This window comes from Nicotiana tomentosiformis, chromosome 8 (genome assembly GCF_000390325.3).
Source record: "Nicotiana tomentosiformis chromosome 8, ASM39032v3, whole genome shotgun sequence".
In the NCBI taxonomy this organism is placed as follows: Eukaryota; Viridiplantae; Streptophyta; class Magnoliopsida; order Solanales; family Solanaceae; genus Nicotiana; species Nicotiana tomentosiformis.
The window spans coordinates 134,960,964-134,984,454 of NC_090819.1; the positions used below are offsets into that span (position 1 = coordinate 134,960,964).

Below are 23,491 nucleotides of genomic sequence, written 5' to 3' on the forward strand. Positions count from 1 at the left end.
GTACGTCATGGTCGGACTCGATGCAAACGTCAGTGCATGTCCAATCGAGCCATTGAGAAATCATATCGTTTCTTACCAATTCTTCATCGAGAAATGAGCGTACTATCTGTATATGGTCGAAATAGATTTCGGCTTTCGTAAGATTGATCGGGGTCGAAACATAATCGATCGAAGAAGGACTTCGTAATATCAAGATGGGTTCCAAAGATGGTATGAACATGCTTCAGATTTCAGGTATAGGTCAAACACCGAGTTCGAAGTCATTATCGAGCTCGGGTCCGAATCGAACTATGATGAGATGATTTCGAGCTTAAGGGGCAGAGGCCAACCGATACCTAGCCTGAATCATCACCTGATTCCAAGTCCACATCGAGCTCTAGAAGGAATACCGACCAACGTCGAGTCTGATCGTGCTCGAGCTCACAGACAAGAGCCGTTGCAAACACACTAAGGGATAGAATCTCGGCGAAAATTAGGGCAAAGCTGATTTATCATGAGTTCTCCACTATGTATTTTTTTATTATATCTAAAGTAGGATCCTCAACTATAAAGGGGATGGCTACATTTCTGTAAAGGACAGTTGTTTCTTTGTTTACATTGTAACAAAAGCACCATACACTCCTATATTGAAGAGTTATTTCTTTAAGCTTCATACATTGATTCATCTTGATTAGTCCTAAAAATCATCTTCTTTCCAACCTTGTTTATTTGGTATCCGTATTTAAGATTTCTATTTATCCTTACGATTTGTATTAAGCTATTCCACATATCCTTAAAACTACTTACAAATTCAACTCTATCCATTTTTCGGGAAAACACTTATACGTGAGAAGACAAAGAAAATACAAACAAAAAAAAATGAAAAAAAAACAAAGATATTAAACCTGTAGTATTAAAGTATTAGTACTAGAAAGTAGAACGTATCAAATAAATTAAAGCTCGAATTGGAAAATGTACTTCATAAGATAAGAAATTTGATTTTGTTCCTATTTGAGAAAGGAGATCGTGTTAGTATGCACTTCTGGGAGGATTACAACAACAACCCAATGGGATCCCACAGATGGGGTCTGGGAAGGGTAATGTGTACGCAGACCTTACTCCTACCCTAGAGAGCAGAGAGGATTAATGCTTGAAATATCATAGTACTTGCACTTTTAAAATTGGAAGGATGAAAATGAGTGGGAGTTACAAAATAAAAGTTAAACCCAAATGTGTATATAAAATGCTGAAAATGATGAGTTAAATTTATTTAGCTAACTCAATAAAAAAGAAAATAATAACTATTTCAAATTTATATAAAGAATAATAAATTGACAATTGCCTGCTTATTTATAAAAATATTTGTTTAGGTTGTACAATAGAAATTAAAGCATATAAAAATAACGCACACATAAATGAACATGAAAATGTGACGTTGAGCCTGAAAATTTTAAGTTTTGGAATTTGTCTCATCCATAAACATTATATTATACGTTAGAAAAGAAAAATAGAACGCTAACATTATTCAGAATTGAGAATTGAGGCAAACAAAATAAAGCGAGAATTTAAATTATTCACAAAAGAAATTAATTTTTTAATTCATAAGTGAAGGAAGTTATTTGTTTTTAGAGATAACTTTTTGATAAAGTAGATTTCTTAAAGATGTATTCTACCAAATACTTACTCTCTTAATATTGCACCTGAGAATAGAAGAAAGAAAAAAAGAAAGATTTCAAAGCTGTATTTGAAATGGAATTTATTTTGTTCCCATATTAGAAAGAATCTCGTGTTAGCATGATGCATTTACTGAATACAACGACAACAACAACAACCCATTAAGTTCTCACAGGTAGGGTCTGGGGAGGGTAGAGTGTACGCAGACCTTACCCTTAATCCGAAGAGTATAGGGAGCCTGTTTCCGAAAGACCATTGGCTCAAAAAGACGAAAAGAGACATTATATTAGTACCATCATAAGAACCATAGGAAATGCAGTTACTAAATATATTTATGAAAAAAGAGGAAACAGTTTGGCTTCACCAACTGTGATTTATCTTTAGCCTTGTGAAGAAATATAGAATGGATGTGTCATAGCGAGGGCTAAAGTCAAGTTTTACATACACCCCGTCTTATGAACTCAGCGTCCTCGCTGAAGTTTTCCCCACCACATGGGATTCTCCAACACTCAGCACTGAGGTTTGCCCCGCCTAACAAAAATTTGCCTAAACTCAGTTGAACTCTGACCTAACATCGGCAAGGTTGACACAATAGTGGTTCTGATACCATTTGTAATAGACCAGCCCGGTAGTGATATTATCTGCTCTAGGCCTAGGCTCTCACACATTTAAAATGCGTCACTAAGGTCTAAGGCTTGTTAACTTATATACCCAGTATCCCTCTTATATTTTGCTGATGTGGGACTTTATCTAAAGTCTGGGGTGTTACATACACCCTTTCTTATGGTCTCAGCGTCCTCACTAAGGTTTGCCCCACTGCGTGAGATTCGCCTAGACTCAGCACTAAGGTTTGCCCCGCCTAACCGTGATTTGCCTAAACTTAGTTGAACTCTGACCCACCATCAACATGGCTAACACAAGAGTGGCTCTGATACCATTTGTAGCAGACCAATCCACTAGTGATATTGTCCGCTCTGGGCCTAGGTTGTAACGACCCGACTCGTCATTTTGACTATTTACACTCCTTTTAACTATTTGAAGTCTTGAATACCTTCATATGATGTATTATAACGTGTGAATCATCGATTTTGGTTTTCAGGTGTTTCAGAATTAGTTCGGAAGAATGAATTTCATGTTTGAAGCTTTAAGTTGGAATATTTGACCAAGTTTAATGTTTTAGTATTCGACCTCGGATAGGAGTTTTGATGATTCTGTTAGGTCAGGATGGTGATTTTGGACTTGGACGTATGCCCGGAATTTCATTTGGATATTTCGAGAAGGTTTCGACACCAATTTGCGAAAGTTGGAAACTTGAAGGTTTGGAATGTTCATAAGTTTGACCGGAAGTTGACTTTGATGATATCGGGTTCGGATTGTGGTTCCCAAAATCTCAGTAGCTTCGTTATGCAAAATTTGAGTTCATTCCGAGTTGAATTGATATGGTTCGGTATGAGTTTTGGAAATCGAAAGGTTTAAAATTTTCTAAGTTTGAATTATGGTACGATTCGTCGTTTCGATGCTGTTATATGTGATTTGAGGCCACGAGTAGGTCTGTTATATATTTTGTAAATTGTTTCATGGAATATCAGTCACTGTTATGAGAAAAATACATTTAGAAAAGAGGCTATAGAAGCGTATCTATGGATGCACAAACCTCACTTGGTAATACTGCAAGAGTGCGAAATGCACATCAAATGGAAAACTAGCACTAAACATGAAAACTTGGTGTTACTATGGGACAAAGAACGCATCAACTGTGACATATCTTTTAGATATCACAAAAAAAATGTCAGAGGGGTTGACGAATATATATTGTTACGACCCAAACTAACCCCTGTCGTGATGGCGCCTATCGTGGAACTAGGCAAGCCGACTCATTTCCAAACAAACTGATATTTTCATTTCAAAGATAATTTCAATGCTATTTAACATAAAACCCTCATTTAAGGAGTTCAAATAAAAGAAAACAAAAGTGCGGAAAAGAAAAGCCCGACATCGGGGTGTCACTAGTCATGAGCATCTACTATAATCTGTCTTAACGATATCAAGGCTAACTCAGCCTGAAAATTAGCTAAATACAACTAGAGGAAGATAAGAGAGAGAAGATCATGTGCTACGGTCGCCAAGCAGCTACCTTGCTATCCCCAAGAAAACAGAAATCTTCAACCAGAATAATCAATAACCGCTACCGTGTCCAACTACACCTGGATCTGCACACAAGGTGTAGGGAGTAATGTGAGTACGCCAACTGAGTAAGTAACAACAATAAATAAAGACTGAGCATTAGTGACGAGCAACAAATCATATTTCGTTCATATCATGAAATCTCAATAAAACACCTCATGCTTTTAAAATAAGGATTTGAATCAAAATATCTCGTTTAAACCCAGATCCAGTAAAATTCATTTAAGGGTATTTTTCAACAGCTTTCAAACAGAGGAAAAATGCAAAGGTGAGCACAAATGATGAAATCATAAGCAGCCCCTAGGGAAAAACATCACTCATATACAGCCTCTCGAGAAAACCTCACAGTCACTTGTGCCACTCGGGCATACCTCACAATCACTCTTGCCACTTGGGCATACCTCACAATCACTCATGCCTCCCAGTCACTCAGAACTCGGCACTCGCCCTCAGTAGGTACCTGCACTAACTGGGGGTGTGTACAGACTCCGGAAGGGCTCCTTCAGCCCAAGCGCTATATCAAGACAAATAATGGCATAAATCACTCAGGCCCTCGGCCGATATCAAACACGCTGCGGCGTGCAGCCCGATCCCATAAATATGCAACATGTTGCGGCGTGTAGATTGATCCCATAAATATCCTCACAAATCAGGCCCTGGGCCTCACTCAGTCATAAACCTCTCAAGCCACTCGGGCATTTTAGTAAAACAGGGTGCTCAGCCCAAAACAACATATATATGCATCAAAATAGAGTTATAAAACTGAGTTACGCAGTAAACAAGTATAACCATGACTGAGTATACATTTGTAATCGAAAACAGTAAGAGGATAGTAAGAAAAGGCCCCTAAGGGTCCAAACAACACTGGCACAAGGCCCAAACATGGCATTCAGCCCAATTTACAGAAACTCTTTCTAAAACATATAAGTATCACATAGTTTCGAAAAAGTATGCAACTTTACAGTTGCTACGGGATGGACCAAGTCACAATTCCCAACAGTGCACGCCCACACGCCCGTCACCTAGCATATGCGTCATTAAAAATAGTAGAATGATAAAAAATCCGGGGTTTTGTACCCTCAAGACTAGATTTACAATCGTTACTTATCTCTAACTGGTCAAATCTCTACCCCACAATGCTCTTGCCTCTGGACTTGGCCTCCAAATGCTCCGAATCTATTCACAATCAGTACAATACCATCAATACACGCTAATGGAATGAATTCCACAAGAAAAGCTACAAAATTAGACCAAAACCCGAAATTGGCTCAAACCCCGTCCCCGGACCCACATCTCGAAATCCGACAAAATTTACAAAACTAGAAAGCTCATTCACTCACGAGTCTAACCATACCAAATTCATCAAAATCCGACATCATTTGGTCCTTCAAATCCTTAAATTACTCTTCTCCAAAAATCCCAAGCCCTAACCCCTCATTTTCACTAATTACATGATTAAACAATGGGAAATCACCATATATACGAGTATTAGGGCTCAAGTAACTTACCTCAATAGAAAAAACCCTTGATTCCCTCTTCAAATCTCTCCCCAAAAGCTCCAAAATCGAATAGAAATGGTGAAGAATGCACCAAAATTTGCGAAGTGTGCAATATATACCCTCTGCCCAGGCTTCTCGCACATGCGGCCATTAACTCGCACCTGCGCGACCGCACCTACAGTCCAAGGAGCCGCACCTATGCAACTCACTTATCCGCCCAGTCTCCGCCTCTGCGGCAAACTCGTCGCACCTGCGCGTGGCGTGCCGTATCTGCGAAGCCTGCCCAGCATTCCCCTTTCCGCATATGTGCCCCAGGTTTTGCACCTGCGCATCCTGCCTAGCCCAGCATTGCCCAAACCTGTGAACTCCCCACGTGCACCAGCGGCCTCACACCTGCGACATTTTCTTCCACATGTGCAAAAATAACAATAGCAACAGCTTTAGCTGCATTTTCCAACTTTGACAAATCCGCTAACCACACGGAATCACCCCAAGGACCCCGAGACCTCAACCAAAAATACCAACAAGTCATATATCAACATACCAACTTAGTCAAACCTTTGAATCACTCAAAACAACATCAAATCATCAAATTACCCTGGGATTCAAGCCTAAGAACTTCTAAATTTCTAAATTCGGCAACCGATGCCGAAACCAAACAAACCACGTCCGAATGACCTCAAATTTTGTACACACATCATAAATGACACTACGAACCTACTCCAACTTCTGGAATTCCATTTTGACCCCGATATCAAATTTTCCACTACCGATCGAAATCGTCAAATTTCCAATTTCGCCAATTCAAGCCTAATTCTACCACGGACCTCCAAATCACATTCTGGACGCACTCCTAAGTCCAAAATCACCTACCGGAGCTAACTGAACCATCAGAATTCAAATCCGAGATCGTTTATACATAGGTAAACATCCAATTGACTTTTCTAACTTAAGTTTCTACTTAAGATACTAAATGTCTCAATTCACTTTGAAAACCACTTCGGTCCCGAACCAATTAACCCGATATAACATAATATAGCTAAATAACACAAAAAGAAGCAGAAATGGGGAAAACGGGGCTATAACTCTTGAAACGACCGGCCGGGTGGTTAAATATATCGGCAAATATTCAGTTGGTTAATTATCCATCGGTTAAGTTCAAATTTCATGGAGTTTATGGAGATCTAACATTTGGTTTAGATTTAGAACCAATAAAATTGACACCACATCCTGAGTCACATAATAAGTTATATGATACATCATGACCTATGATCGGGGGATGCTTGTTACACCCTATATTTTCGTACGTAAAAATGCATCGTAAGCAAACTAATGTAGGACCAAAAATGAGATAATATTTAAAAGTACATAAAGTAAGTTAATCATATTACCTCTGAGGTTACAAATATTGAAGATCATGAACAACAAGTACAAAGAGGGCTGGACAGTTCAGAAGCTAAAGCAATTAAATAAAACAATGTTTCATCGAATGTCGACAAGTTGGAAATGTTATAACATGTACCTTTAGGGTGAGACTAGGGTGATTAACATGATAAGGAGATTATGTTATGATTTATATTATTTTTATGACATCCGTGTGTTATGTTTTGATGTCAAGCGTGTTGTGGAACAAAAGTCGATGAAAGTCATCACAAGTTACATTCATAAGTTTTACTGAAACTTTGGGTCAAATGTAACTGCGATTTTCTCCCAATATACTTAGAGTTATGGGGTGTTCCACCCATCAAATTAAATATCTATGAGTCTATTTTCCAACTCATTAAACCATTTGTCAATACAACATCGGAGTAGAGAGATATGTGCATTTTTGCGATACTGCGCAAGCTGCTAGGTGACAAGTAGGTTTGTCACCTACTTGCTTAAATGAAAGCGCAAAAATGGGTGCCATTTCGGGTCTTCCAAAGAGGCCTTTCAAGGGAATATTTTCTTCATATATTAGACTTAAAATAGAGCATAATAACCAGATATAATCTCTGCAAAGAATCCTCCCAAAAATTTCCCACAAACCCTAATTGATTTTCTCTCCCTTTCAAGTTCTAATTAGAGGTAAAACCTAGAGTTTGAAGAACCAAGATAGGAGCTGAGTTATCCAACAAATAAGGTGAGTTTACTGCTCTATTTCATCCATTTTTTCTGCTGTAAATTCATGGTAAGTCGTTCTATACTTGTAAGAACTCACGGGACGGTGATCGGAAGCCGTGAGTTCGAGTTATTCACTTGTAGCGGACTGTTTTGTGTTGCTGTTGGGCTGCGTGTTTTACTACTATTTTGTGGATTTTTGGAGGAGGAAGGGGGTTTATAATCACCATATAAATGTAGGGTGGTTGGCTAGTCGTTCGTCATTACATTTTCGGGTCGTTTGACACTACTAGGGTGGTCGTTTTGTGTACGAAGAGATTGGGGTGTGTTGGGCTGTTTTGTAGTATTTGATGGTGTATATAGGGCTGGAAAATGATGTATATATGTTGTTATTGTTCTGTTCTTGTATTGTTGGTGTTATCTTGAATTTGGAGGAAGGGCATATTATAGGGGAGATGCTGCCCGTTTTAATACAAAATAGGTTTGTCGTTCGTTGTGCGATAGTTGTACCTTTCGTAACTTAACGATAGTATTATTATCATTCTTGTAGATTAAGGTGCGAAGAGGTGAGTTCAACTTGGTGATTGGAAAGATTGTGATAAGGTATGTTAAGGCTAAGCCTTCCTTCATTTTGGCATGATCTCGTAGCTACATGTGTTAGTAATGAGACATAGAGAGAAGTTCATATTCATGAATTTATTCACACTATTCTAGTCTCATAAGTTACAATATTATTCCTTATCGAGATTCTATATTCAATTTAGTATTGTCTTCTTCCAGTCAAGAGACCAAAAACCTATATATACAGTATTACAGTATTTTCATTACCATCGAGCTATAATCGATGGGCAGGCCCCTATTGGGCAACCTCTGATCAGATGGAAAGTTATATACCGTGCCTACTGTGGCCGAGCGCCTATGAGCGAGCCCAGCATGGTCGAGATACATAGCCTAGTATGGCCGAGCGCCTATGAGCGAGCCTACTATGGCAGAGCAGTTATATATACCGAGCCTTATAAGGCCGTACAATTATTTTACTTACTATATTGAAGGAGTTGAGTCAGTATCAGTAGGTAAGTATATCTCCAGATCATCTTTGACTCCCAGTTAATTTCAGTTATCATATTATCAGTTCAGTTTTAGATTTCAGTTATTTTATTGCCTTACATACTCGGTACATTATTTCGTACTGACGTCCCTTTTTTGGGGGTGCTGCATTTCATGTGTGCAGGTTCATACAGACAGACGGGTAGACCTCCTCAGTAGGTGTTTCCCGAGTTCCGCCTGATCGGTAAGCTCCACGTCTTTCGGAGTTGCCAGGTCTAGAGTTTTGTGTACATCTTATGTATATCTGTATATATGTTATGGGTAGGTCGGGGCCCTGTTCCGATCACAGTACATCTATCAGTAGAGGCTTGTAGGCATATCCTGTTGGTTAGTGCAGTATGTTGGGTTTGTATAAATTGGTGGTTTGTCAGCTGTAGTAGCTATGACGGCCTTGTCGGCCTAGCTTTATATTGATATTTAGTTAGCGCTAGTTTCCATTCAGTTTTATATTTTGCTTCGCAAATTGTCTTGCAAGGTGGCCCCATGGCCAAAGTATGACATTATGTGTTCAGAGTCCCTTAGTCGCAATTTGGTACGCTAGGTTAGGTGAGGCACCGGGTGCTTGTCTCGCTCCTAGGTTCGGGGCGTGACAAACTTGGTATCAGAGCAGTTCTGTCCTAGGGAGTCTACAAGCCGTGTCTAGTATGGTCTTGTTTATAGATGTGTTGTGCACCACATTATATAAGCAAGGAACTATAGGGCATTTAGGAGTTGGTTACACTTCTTTGAAATCTAAATCGTGCTATAGAACTGAGTTATAGGGAATTTGAATTAAACTTATGTGTTGGTGTTTGCATGCACAGATGACGGTGACTAGGAAGACTACGGCTAGCCAGAGGAGAGATACAGTAGTAGGTGAGGGGACCAGCAGGGTACCCCCAGTAGATGGGGCCCAGTTTGAGGCTCAAGGTGAGACCCCTACTCAGCCATTACCGGCTCCTCCACCAACTACGGAGATTCCTAGGGAAACCGCACATCTAGTTCCCCCTCCACTTCCATCAGATCAGGACTTAAGGAGTGCGGTGCATTTGTTGACACAGTTGGTAGCTACCCAGCAACATGCTAGGGCATCAGCTAGTGTAGGAACTTCTGAGGGGTCTGGGAGTTCAAGGGTCCGAGAGTTTATTGCTTTGAGTCCCCCAGAGTTCACGGGGACAGATCAGAGGGAGGACCCGCAGGATTTCATAGATCAACTTCACAGGATCTTTCATGTTATGCATGCCACGGAGAAAGAGGCAGTTGAGCTAGCAGCTTTTCGACACCTCCAGCTATTTGGGAGAATTTTTCAGATGCTTTCCTTGACCAGTACTTAGCGCGGGAGATCTGACATGCTCGAGTCGATCAGTTTCTAGCCCTCAAGCAGGGTAATATGAGTGTTCGAGAGTATAGTCTCCGTTTTGACTCATTGGCCAGATATGCACCATCCATAGTTTCTACTATGCGGGACAGGATTCACAGGTTTATAGCAGGGTTAGCCCCAGAGTTAACCGAGGCATGTGCCACCGCTGCATTGCAGGATAGTATGGATATCTCCCGAATTCAGGCATTCGACCAGAATATAGAAATGGGTAGGCGTCGGCAACAGGGTACAGAGAGGGCTGAGCAAGGGCAATGTAAGAGGATGAGATTTCCCAGGTCTCAGGAGCAATCTCAGGGTAGTTATAGGACCCAGTACTTCGGACGGCCACCAAGGCCTCCGCCACCTTGGTTACAGGGTTATAAGTATGACCGCTATACTCAGTCAGGACCAGGTGAGAGCTCACGGGTATCGGGTTTGCAGCGACAGCGAGGATCTACACAGACATGGTCATTTCCTCCACGGTGTGACATCTGTGGTAGAGGACATTTGGGCCAATGCCGAGCAGGTTCTGATGCTTGTTATACATGTGGGCGTCCGAGGCATATGATGCGAGATTGCCCAAATAGAGATTCTGGGGGAATGGCACAACCAGCGAGTTCAGCAACAGGATCATCTATGTCCGTGCATCCTTCAAGGCGCGAGTCTCAGTCTTCGGCTGGTAGAGGTCGAGGCAGAGGTAGAGGTTCCAGTTCAAGTGGTAATCAGAACCGTATCTATGCTTTAGCGGGTCGACAGGACCAGGAGTCTTCACCAGACGTTGTGACAGGTATATTAACCATTTGCTCTCACGATGCTTATGCTTTGATAGACCCAGGATCTACTTTATCGTATATTACCCCATTTGTCGCGAGGAAGTTTGGTATAGTGCCTGAAATACTAAGTGATCCTTTTGCGGTATCTACACCGGTCGGAGAATCGATTATTGCTAGACGGGTTTACCGAGGTTGTACGGTGACAATTTGTAGTCGTCAGACCTCAGCTGACCTAGTTGAGCTAGAGATGATGGATTTTGATGCTATCATGGGCATGGACTGTTTGGCAGCTTGCTATGCCACAGTTGATTGCCGAGCAAAGGATGCCAAATTTCATTTTCCGGGTGATCCAGTCCTTGAATGGGTAGGTAATACACCAACACCGAGAGGTAGGTTTATTTCCTATCTGAAGGCGAGGAAAATGATCGCAAAATGGTGCATTTATCATATTGTGCGAGTTAGAGATGCAGATGCTGAGATACCTACACTTCAGTCTATTCCCATAGTCAAAGAGTATGCAGATGTGTTTCCAGATGAGCTTCCAGGTATTCGTCCAGAGCGAGAGATTGATTTTAGCATCAATTTGCTTCCAGGAACTCAACCAATATCCGTCCCTCCGTATAGAATGGCACCTGCCGAATTGAAGGAGTTGAAGGAGCAGTTAAAAGATTTGCTGGAGAAAGGTTACATTAGGCCCAGTACCTGACCTTGGGGTGCACCAATACTATTTGTGCGGAAGAAAGACAGCTCGCTGAGGATGTGTATCGATTATAGGCAGCTGAACAAGGTAACTATTAAGAATAAGTATCCACTTCCAAGGATCGATGACTTGCTTGATCAGTTGCAGGGGGCTAGATGCTTTTCAAAGATAGATTTGAGGTCGGGGTACCACCAAGTCAGAGTTCGGGAAAAAGATATTCCAAAGACAGCCTTCAGGACCCGATATGGCCACTTTGAGTTCCTTGTCATGTCCTTCGGGTTGACTAATGCACCCGCTGTATTTATGGACTTGATGAATAGCCTATTCCGACCATTTTTAGATTTGTTCGTGATAGTATTTATTGATGATATTCTGGTTTATTACCATTCAGAGGATGAGCATGCGGACCACCTGCGAGCGGTACTCCAAACCCTCCGTGATCGTAAGTTGTATGCTAAGTTTTCTAAATGTGAGTTCTCGTTGAAGTATGTAGAATTCTTGGGGCATATTGTATCAGATGAAGGGATAAAGGTGGACACTCAGAAGATTGAGGCCGTGAAATCTTGGCCTAGACCTACCACTCCGACAGAGGTTCTTAGCTTTCTAAGCTTAGCAGGATACTATCGGAGGTTCGTAAAGGGTTTTTCTTCCCTTTCGGCACCATTGACGAAATTGACACAGAAAGAAACTATGTTTCAATGGATAGAGGTTGCGAGCGGAGTTTCCAAGAGCTTAAGAACAGGTTGACCTCAGCTCCAGTTCTAACACTTCCATAGGGTCTAAAGGGTTATGCCGTGTATTGTGATGCATCAGGTGTCGGGTTAGTATGTGTCCTGATGCAACATGGGAAGGTAATTGCATATGCTTCAAGGCAGTTGAGGAAGCACGAGAGGAATTATCCAACCCACGACCTCGAGTTAGCTGCGGTTGTCCATGCACTTAAGATATGGCGACATTATTTATATGGTGTTCATGTTGATGTATTTACTGATCATACAAGCCTATAATATATCTTCAAGCAGAAAGAGTTGAATTTACGATAGAGGCGATGGCTTGAGTTATTTAAAGATTACGATGTTAACATTCTCTACCATCCAGGGAAAGCTAATGTTGTAGCAGATGCATTAAGTCGCCGATCTATGAGTAGCTTAGCACATGTAGATCCCGAGAAAATACAATTAGCTAGAGATATTCATCAATTGGCTTCGTTGGGGGTTCGGTTAGTAGATTATGAGGATGGTGGAGTTGTACTCCAAAACACTGCAAAATCATCCCTCATAGCTGAAGTCAAGGAAAGGCAGTACGAGGACCCAGAGTTGGTCGAGTTGAGAGAGCGAGTTCCGCAGCAGAAGAAGCCATTGTTAGAGCTCAAGAGAGATGGGGTTCTCAGATATAGGGGTCGTTTGTGCGTTCCAGATGTAGCAGGGCTACGAGACAAGATTGTGTCAGAGGCACATTATTCATGGTATTCCATCCATCCTGGATCGACGAAGATGTATCATGACATTAAGGATGTGTACTGGTGGAATGATATGAAGAAGAACATTGTTGAGTTTGTCGCCTAATGTACTAGTTGCCAGCAAGTGAAGATAGAGCACCAAAAGCCTGGAGGGCTAATGCAGACTATAGGGATCCCTACATTGAAATGGGAGGCGATAAACATGGACTTTATCACGGGTTTACCTCGTTCTAATTGTAAGTTCGATTCCATATGGGTGATAGTCAATAGGCTCACGAAATCAGCTCACTTCCTACCGGTCAGATCTACATATACAATAGAAGATTATGCAAAGTTATATATTAAGGAGATAGTGCGGCTACACGGAGTACCAGTTTCTATTATATGTGACCGTGGGGCTCAGTTTACAGCACATTTTTGGAGGTCATTTAAGAAAGGTCTAGGGACTCAGGTGAATCTCAGCACAGCTTTTCATCCACAGACTGATGGACAAGCCGAGCGCACAATTCAGACGCTCGAGGATATGTTACGAGTATGTGTGTTGGATTTTAAAAGAAGTTGGGATGAACATCTACCTCTTATCGAGTTTGCATATAATAACAGTTACCACTCCAGTATCCAGATGGCTCCGTACGAGGCTTTGTATGGGCGTAAGTGCAGATCTCCTATAGGGTGGTTTGATGTTGGAGAATCTGGGTTACATGGGCCAGACCTGGTTCAGCAGGCCATAGAGAAAGTAAAGGTTATCCGGGAGCGACTGTTGACAGCTCAGAGTCGTCAGAAGTCATATTCTGACGTGCGGCGACGAGACTTAGAGTTCAGGATTAATGACTGGGTATTCTTAAAGGTATCACCTATGAAGGGCGTGATGAGGTTTGGCAAGAAAGGCAAGCTTAGCCCACGGTATATTGGGCCTTATAGGATCATTCGGAGAGTGGGCCAAGTAGCTTATGAGTTAGAGTTGCCCTCAGAATTGGAGTCTGTCCATCCGGTTTTTCACGTATCTATGCTACGGAAGTGCATTGGCGATCCTACCCGAGTGGTGCCCACGGATGATGTACAGATTACAAAGGACTTGTCATACGAGGAAATTCCAGTTGCCATCCTAGACCGACAAATCCGCAATCTACGAAATAAGGAGGTAGCTTCCGTAAAGGTTTTATGGAGGAGCAAGAATGTAGAAGAGATGACGTGGGAATCGGAGGAAGAAATGAAGTTTAAATACCCCCACCTAATTCAAACTGAAGATATGGTTCGAGATGGGACGCTACAACATAGCTCTATGTAGGCTAGCAGGTCATCAGGTAAGCTTTTATTTTTCACTTTTAATTCAAATCCGAGAACGTTTACACATAGGTAAACATCCAGTTGACTTTTCTAACTTAATTTTCTACTTAAGATACTAAATGTCTCAATTCACTTTGAAAACCACTTCGGTCCCGAACCAATTAACCCGATATACCATAATATAGCTAAATAACACAAAAAGAAGCAGAAATGGGGAAACGGGGCTATAACTCTCGAAACGACCGGCCGGGTGGTTAAATATATCGGCAAATATTCAGTTGGTTAATTATCCATCGGTTAAGTTCAAATTTCATGGAGTTTATGGAGATCTAACATTTGGTTTAGATTTAGAACCAATAAAATTGACACCACATCCTGAGTCACATAATAAGTTATATTATACATCATGACCTATGATCGGGGGATGCTTGTTACACCCTATATTTTCGTACGTAAAAATACGTCGTAAGCAAACTAATGTAGGAACAAAAATGAGATAATATTTAAAAGTACATAAAGTAAGTTAATCATGTTACCTCTGAGGTTACAAATATTGAAGATCATGAACAACAAGTACAAAGAGGGTTGAACAGTTCAGAAGCTAAAGCAATTAAAAAAACAATGTTTCATCGAATGTCGACAAGTTGGAAATGTTATAACATGTACCTTTGGGGTGAGACTAGGGTGATTAACATGATAAGGAGATTATGTTATGATTTATATTATTTGTATGAAATCCGTGTGTTATGTTTTGATGTCAAGCGAGTTGTGTAACAAAAGTCGATGAAAGTCATCACAAGTCATTACTGAAACTTTGGGTCAAATGTAACTGCGATTATCTCCCAATATACTTAGAGTTATGGGGTGTTCCACCCATCAAATTAAATATCTATGAGTCTATTTTCCAAATCATTAAACCATTTGTCAATACGACATCGGAGTAGAGAGATATGTGCATTTTTACGATACTGCACAAGCTGCTAGGTGACAAGTAGGTGTGGCACCTACTTGCTTAAATGAAAGCGCAAAAATGGGTGCCATTTCGGGTCTTCCAAAGAGGCCTTTCAAGGGAATATTTTCTTCATATATTAGACTTAAAATAGAGCATAATAACCAGACATAATCTCTGCAAAGAATCCTCCCAAAAATTTCCCAGAAACCCTAATTGATTTTCTCTCCCTTTCAAGTTCTAATTAGAGGTAAAACCTAGAGTTTGAAGAACCAAGATAGGAGATGAGTTATCCAAAAAATAAGGTGAGTTTACTGCTCTCTTTCATCCATTTTTTCTGCTGTAAATTCATGGTAATTCGTTCTATACTTGTAAGAACTCACGGGACGGTGATCGGAAGCCGTGAGTTCGAGTTATTCACTTGTAGCGGACTGTTTTTTTTTGCTGTTGGGCTGCGTGTTTTACTACTATTTTGTGGAGTTTTGGAGGAGGAAGGGGGTTTATAATCACCATATAAATGTAGGGTGGTTGGCTGATCGTTCGTCATAACATTTTCGGGTCATTTCACACTACTACGGTGGTCGTTTTGTGTACGAAGAGATTGGGGTGTGTTGGGCTGTTTTGTAGTATTTGATGGTGTATATAGGGCTGGAAAATGATGTATATGTGTTGTTATAGTTCTGTTCTTGTATTTTTGGTGTTATCTTGAATTTGCAGGAAGGGCATATTATAGGGGAGATGCTGCCCGTTTTAATACAAAATAGGTTTGTCGTTCGTTGTGCGATAGTTGTACCTTTCGTAACTTAACAATAGTATTATTATCATTCTTGTAGATTAAGGTGCGAAGAGGTGAGTTCAACTTGGTGATTGGAAAGATTGTGATAAGGTATGTTAAGGCTAAGCCTTCCTTCATTTTGGCATGATCTCGTAGTTACATGTGTTAATAATGAGACATAAAGAGAAGTTCCTATTCATGAATTTATTCACACTATTCTAGTCTCATAAGTTACAATATTATTCCTTATCGAGATTCTATATTCAATTTAGTATTGTCTTCTTCCAGTCAAGAGACCAAAAACCTATATATACAGTATTACAGTATTTTCATTACCATCGAGCTATAATCGATGGGCAGGCCCCTATTGGGCAACCACTGATCAGATGGAAAGTTATATACCGAGCCTACCGTGGCCGAGTGCCTATGAGCGAGCCCAGCATGATCGAGATACATATCCTAGTATGGCCGAGCGCCTATGAGCGAGCCTACTATGGCAGAGCAGTTATATATACCGAGCCTTATAAGGCCGTACAATTATTTTACTTACTATATTGAAGGAGTTGAGTCAGTATCAGTAGGTAAGTATATCTCCAGATCATCTTTGACTCCCAGTTAATTTCAGTTATCATATTATCAGTTCAGTTTCAGATTTCAGTTATTTTATTGCCTTACATACTCGGTACATTATTTCGTACTGACGTCCCTTTTTTGGGGGCGCTGCATTTCATGCGTGCAGGTTCAGACAGACAGACGGGTAGACCTCCTCAGTAGGTGTTTCCCGAGTTCCGCCTGATCGGTAAGCTCCACGTCTTTCGGAATTGCCAAGTCTAGAGTTTTGTGTACATCTTATGTATATATGTATATATGTTATGGGTAGGTCGGGGCCCTGTTCCGATCACAGTACATCTATCAGTAGAGGCTTGTAGGCATATCCTGTTGGTTAGTGCAGTATGTTGGGTTTGTATAAATTGGTGGTTTGTCAGCTGTAGTAGCTATGACGGCCTTGTCGGCCTAACTTTATATTGATATTTAGTTAGCGCTAGTTTCCATTCAGATTTATATTTTGCTTTGCAAATTGTCTTGCAAGGTGGCCCCATGGACAAAGTATGACATTATGTGTTCAGAGTCCCTTAGTCGAAATTTGGTACGCTAGGTTAGGTGAGGCACCGGGTGCTTGTCTCGCTCCTAGGTTCGGGGCGTGACAATGCTAATCTAACCCGCCCATCAGAGAGAAGCATCAGATCTCCAATTACAAAATAGCAGATGAGTAACTTCATCAATTTTACGGCTAGCCCCAGTATTTTATATTTAGATTACAGCCCATTTACATATGGAGATACCGAATCACCAAAAAGATTATCCAAACTTGATAGGATAATCTGCACTTCGAAATTCTACACTTCATTTGAAGAGATATTTCGGACCATATGCCGATAAAGTTTAGGTTGGCACGCCCAGGTAAAGTTGCACAAATGGAGAAGAAAACATTGGTATCCAGATAGGCACTATGTGAGAATTAAGTCCAATTGCAGTTGTGTTGGTTTTGTGAAACTACGAGATTGGCAGTTCTCGATATGTAACAGACCACCCGCTAGCGATATTGATATAATTCTAAGTTTGAATTATGGTACGATTAGTCATTTCGATGCTGTTATATGTGATTTGAGGCCACGAGTAGGTCCGTTATATATTTTGGAAATTGTTTCATGGAATGTCGGTCACTGTTATGAGAAAAATACATTTAGAAATGAGGGTATAGAAGCGTATCTACAGAAGCACAAACCTCACTTGGTAATACTGCAAGAGTGTGAAACGCACATCAAATGGAAAACTAGCACTAAACATGAAAACTTGATATTTTTATGGGATAAAGAACGCATCAACTGTGATATATCTTTTAGATATCGCAAAGAAAATTCCAGAGGGATTGACAAATATATATCGGCAAATATTCAACTAGTTAAATATCCATCGGTTAAGTTCAAATTTCACGAAGTTCATGGAGATCTAACATATGGTCTAGATTTAGAACAACTAAAATTGACACCACTTCCTGAGTCACGTAATAAGTTATAGGATATATCATGACCTATGATCGGGGGATGCTAATCTAACCCGCCCACCAGAGAGAAGCATCAGATCTCTAAATACAAAAGAGCAAATGACTAATTTCATCAATTTTACGGCTAGCCCCGATGTAACGACCCGACCGGTTATTTTTCTTTCTAGAACCCCATTGCCCCTAAATAAGACTTCCCGTACTTGCTTTTACTGATTTATTACTTGCGTTGATGGTTGGTTCGAGATTGGATTGAAATCGGAACACTTAGTCCTTAAGATTGGCTTAAAAGGTTAAGTTTGACTTTGGTCAACATTTTGAGTAAACGACCTCATAATCGGGATTTGACAATTCCAATAGGTTCATATGATTATTTTGGAATTGGACGTATGTTCGGATCGGGGTTTGGATGACCCGGGAGCATTTTAGCTCCCAATAGTGAAAGTTGATTCTTGAAGAACTTTGAAGTTCTTTAAATTTGGTTTGGAGCGGGTTTTGGTGTTATTGAGGTCCAATTTGAATTCCGGGACTGGGAGTAGTTCCATAATGTCATTTAAGACTTTCATGCAAAATTTGGTGTCATTCCGAGTAGTTTAAGCATGATTCGGAGGATTTGGAAAACTTGAAGTTCAAAGTTTGACTCAATTTGGTTTTGGGGTATGATTCTTGGTTTCGTTGTTGTTTTTTGCATGTCAAAAGTTCCAGAAAGTCCGTATTATGATTACAGACCTGTTAGTGCCTTTGGACGGGGTTCCAAGTGGCTCGGGTGAGTTTCGGATCCCTCGGAGCAGAGTGTGAGAAACCAGAAATGTCCAGTTCTGGTTTCCTTGTTCGCGATCGCGAAGGGACCATCGCGTTCGCATAGAAGGAGTTGGGGCTGGGGGGAAAATATGCTACGCGTTCACGATAGCCGCATTTGTGAAGGTCTGGGCTAGTGACCTTTGCGTTCACGTGAGGCGACTAACGTTCGCGTACAGTAACTGGGTTGGGCTGGGCCACTTTGTTCTTCGCGTTCGCGAAGCAACCCCCGCGTTCGCGTAGGGTAAGCCAAGCCAGCCTCCGCATTCGGGAAACATTGACCGCATTCGCGATGAAGGGTCTTCAGGGTGCCTGAGTCATTTGCCTTCGTGAACGCAAGGCCTCTTTCACGTTTGCGAAGAAGGAGGCAGCTGGGCAGTGAGTTTAAAAAACAAATCGGGACTTAGGCATTTTTGGGGTCATTTATTACACTCTTGGGCGATTTGAGGGCTCTTAAGGAGAAGATTTCGACCTAGCTTTGTGAGGTAAGTAATTTCTACCTAATGTGAGTTTAACATATAGTTTATGGTAGATTATAACATGTAAATTAGTGAAAAATCATGGGTTTAGAGGAAAGCCTAGGTTTTGATAAAAATGGAGTTTTACCACGACAATGGTAATAGAACTTAAAAAAAATCATATATTTATGTTCCTAAGGTTATGGGTAACAAATTTCTTCTAAGATTTCTGGAATCCGGGCACGTAGGCCCAGGGAAGAATTTTTAGGAATCTTGCAATTTGAGTTGGAAAATTACTTTAATAGTTGGGATATGAATTTTTAAGCCTATATTGATTAGTCTTTACACTATTTGGATAGTTTTGGATTTTTCGGCACCAAATTGAGGATTTGGGGCATAAGCTTGGACCGGAAAGTAGGCCTTGAAGCGAGGTAAGTCTCTTTTCTAACCTTGTAAGAGGAAAATTTCCCTATAAGTGAAGTTAATTAATATGTGATTATTTGTGGGGGCTACGTACGCACGAAGTGACGAGAGTCCGTACGTAGCTACTATTCTTGTTATGTCCGTGTAGTTTTACGCTTACACCATGCTTGGTGGACACCTTTAACTGATCATATATGTTGATTGTATTGGATAAGAACTAAATTGAAGATTTTAAAATTTTCAAAGGTTTCAAGTAAATTATTATTTTGAAAATAATTTAGGAAAACTATGTTATATTTATATGTAACCATGTCGCAAGTATATTCCGCAAGCGGGGTGACTATTTCCACTACTCTCATGGGAGCGAGACGTTCACCTCGGTAGGTTAATAGATGCATCTATGGTTCGCGCCGTTCGACCCTCAGCAATGCAAATTTTACATTTTATGTTGGATCGGGCCGAATGTCCTCGGTGGAATTTCTGTGTGATAATGGGACTGGAAGCCTTTGTATACTTGGTATAAATTTACTGTTTTAGAGATCAATTGTTTTAAATAAAGGATGCGTTTTGGGTTCTTAAATATGACGGAAGAACTGTTCAGTTATTTCTTGTTCTGAGTTTATTGTTTGTTATGTATATCGTGCTTATTTATAATAACACATTACTATATTGTTGGGCCAAGTAGGTGTCGAAGTCGGCCCCTTGTCACTACTTCTTCGAGGTTAGACTAGATACTTACTGGGTACATATTTTTATGGACACCAGTCAGGCGTATAGATTGATTTTCCAGCTCGAGACTTCCTGGCGAGCTGCCATTTTGAGCCGTTCTGCAGCAGATGTAGTCTCTCTTATGCTTTATTTTCTGTCTATTTACTTTCAGATAGTAGGCTAGCATTTGTTTTGTATATTCTACTAGATTGCCCACATACTTGTGACTCCAGGTCTTGGCACACACTAGTAGACTTGTGACTTTGGTTTTTGGCTTACATGATTTCGATTTGTAATCGTTTCTTCAACTTGTTTATGTTAAAATTATAACCTTCTGGATTTTCGTAACAAAAAAAGGGGGTCATTACTTATTAATTTATTTAAAACAAAAATCTCTAATTGATCAGTGTTGGCTTGCGTAACAACAGTGTTGGGCGCCATCATGGCCTGTAATGGAATTGGGTAGTGACAACATGATATCAGAGCTCTAGGTTCACGTAGGTCTCACAATTTATGGGCAGGTCTAATAGAGTCTTGCGGATAGGTGCGGAGATGTCCGTACTTATCTTCGAGAGGCTATAGGATGTTAGGAAACTACTCTTTATTCATCTCCTATCATGCAATTGATGGTACACTAAGTTTCTTCCTTCTATTCTCTCACAGATTGTGAGGATGCGTACGGCGGACGTTCCAGACCCGGGAGGAGCTGCTCCCCCCGTTGCTAGAGGTCGAGGCAGAGGCTGGTGGATGAGGGAATCCTAGAGCTACCCCAGTAGCACCACCAGTGGATCTAGTGAAGGATCCCATTATTGAGGAGCAGGGCGAGCTGCCTGTCGCAGAGCCAACCACGGTAGATTTCATGACAGCACCGGGCTTTTAGGAGGTCATGGGCCATATGATGCGGTTCATGCACACCATGACTCAGGCTGGTTAATTTATAGCGGACCCAGCCATATCTCATGAAGGAGTGGGAGCACAGACCACTACTGCTCAGGCTCCTGGGCATTCAGTTGTAGTATATCAGACTCCGGGTGCACTCCCCGTGGGCGGAGCCCACCCAGTTACGGTGGCTACACCTGAGCCTAGACCAGCTGCGGAGTGCGATCCAAAGAAGCTATTTGACAGATGGACTAGGGTACACCCTCATTTCTTCGGGGGCAAGCGGCATGAGGATCCCCAGGATTTCGATGACCAGTGCAGGGACAAACTGCACGACCTGAGGATATTTGAATCCCATAGGGTGGACTTCACTACTTTCCAGCTGGAGGGCCGGGCCCGTATATGGTGGCAGTCTTCTCTTCTTGGCAGACTAGCGGGTTCCCCTTCCATGACTTGGGACCAGTTCACACAACTTTTCTTGGATAGGTCTATTCCACCCTCTTAGATGGAGGAGTTGCGAGATCAGTTCGAGCAGCTCGAGCAGGGTCAGATGTCAGTGACTGATTATGAGGCGAGATTATTTGAGTTGTCTCTCCATGCAATTATGATACTTCCTACCGACGCAGAGAGAGTACGGAGATTGGTTGCGATGTTACACCCTAGTATTCGGGCTAGTATGGTCGGGGAGGTTGAGATGGGTACTGGTTATCAACTTGTAGTGGGGATTGCTCGGAGGATTGAGGGCTACTGCCAGAGGGGTAGAGAGCATATGCAACAAGATAAGAGGGCTCGTTTCTCTGGAGAGTTTAGAGGTGCCCCGGCTAATTTGGGAGGGGTCAGCCCAGCAGGCCCACATATCCAGCACCACCACCTCCTCGAGGTTTTCCAGCGTGACCCTATTTTAGTGTTATGCCAGAGAATTCTAATCGCCCACCAGTTCATCAGGGTTCTTCCATAGCCTATTTTAGCGCCATGCTAGAGAGTTCATACCGCCCACCAGCCATTCAAGGTTCCTCTAGTGTGTATTTAGGCCATCAGGGTCAGTCTTTGGGGCAACAGTCTATGGTACCGAGAGGTTGTTATGAGTGAGGAGATCCGGGTCACATGAATAGATTTTTTCCCAGACTTTGGGGAAAGGCAGTACAACAGGGTTATCAGCCCATGATTGCAGCACCAGTCGTCCGACCACCAAGATGTAGGGGACATGCGGGTAGGGGCCATCCTAGAGGTGGAGGCTAGGCAAGGGGGGGTCAGCCAGCTATTGTTCAGTCAGGTGGAGGCCAGCCAGCGGGCACTCCAACTAGAGTTTATGCTTTTTCACCTAGACCAGATGCAGTGGCCTCAGATGCCGTGATCACAAGTATTATTTCTGTCTGCGGTATGGATGCTTCAGTATTATTTGATTCAGGGTCTACCTATTTATATGTGTCATCTCTGTTTGCTCACTTCCTTGATATTCCTCGTGAGTCCTTGGGTACTCTTGTTTATATGTCCACTCCTGTGGGCGATTCTGTTGTTGTGGATCAAATCTATCGGTCCTGTGTGGTCATATTCTATTGTTACGAGACTAGGGAGGACCTTTTGCTACTTGATATGATCGACTTTCAGGTCATCCTGGGCATGGGATGGTTATCTCGGTATCATGACATCCTTGATTGCCATGCCAAGACTGTTACTTTAGCGATGCCACAGTTACCGAGATTGGAGTGGAGGGGTTCCTCTATTAGTACATCTAGTCGGGTCATCTCTTTTTAGAAGGCTCGACATATGGTCAAGAAGGGTTGTCTGACTTATCTAGCTTATGTTTGGGACACCACCACAGAGTCTCTGATGACTGATTTGGCGCCAGTAGTCCGGGAGTTTGCCGATGTGTTTCCTTCTGACCATCCAGGCATGCCTCCAGATCGTGATATTGATTTCTCTATTGATTTGGCTCTATGTATCCAGCCTATATATATCCCACCATACCGTATGGCTCCGAAAGAGTTGAAGGAGCAGCTTGAGGAGTTATTAGCAAAGGGTTTTGTCAGACCGACTGTATCACCTTGGGGTGCACCAGTGTTATTTGTGAAGAACAAAGATGGAACTATGTAGATGTGCATTAATTACCACCAGTTGAACAAAGTTACCATCAAGAACAAGTACCCGTTGCCGCATATCGATGATTTGTTTTACCAGTTGCAGGGTGATAGGGTATTTTCTAAGATCAACTTGAGATCGGGGTACCATCAGTTGATGATTCAGAACTCAGATGTTCCGAAGACTGCCTTTCGTACCAGATATGGTCATTATGAGTTTCTAGTGATGTCCTTCGGCTTGAATAATGCCCTAGCGATGT

General features: G+C 41.6%; 1 protein-coding gene across 1 annotated transcript; it reads left to right on the plus strand.

Annotated features, from left to right (window-relative positions):
* Nucleotides 1–21,658: 21,658 nt before the first annotated feature.
* On the plus strand, nt 21,659–23,247 carry LOC138898199 (uncharacterized). Its single transcript, XM_070184242.1, has 2 exons — nt 21,659–21,988; nt 22,909–23,247. The coding sequence occupies exons 1-2, from the start codon at nt 21,659–21,661 to the stop codon at nt 23,245–23,247; spliced, it is 669 nt and encodes a 222-aa protein (XP_070040343.1).
* Nucleotides 23,248–23,491: the final 244 nt, after the last annotated feature.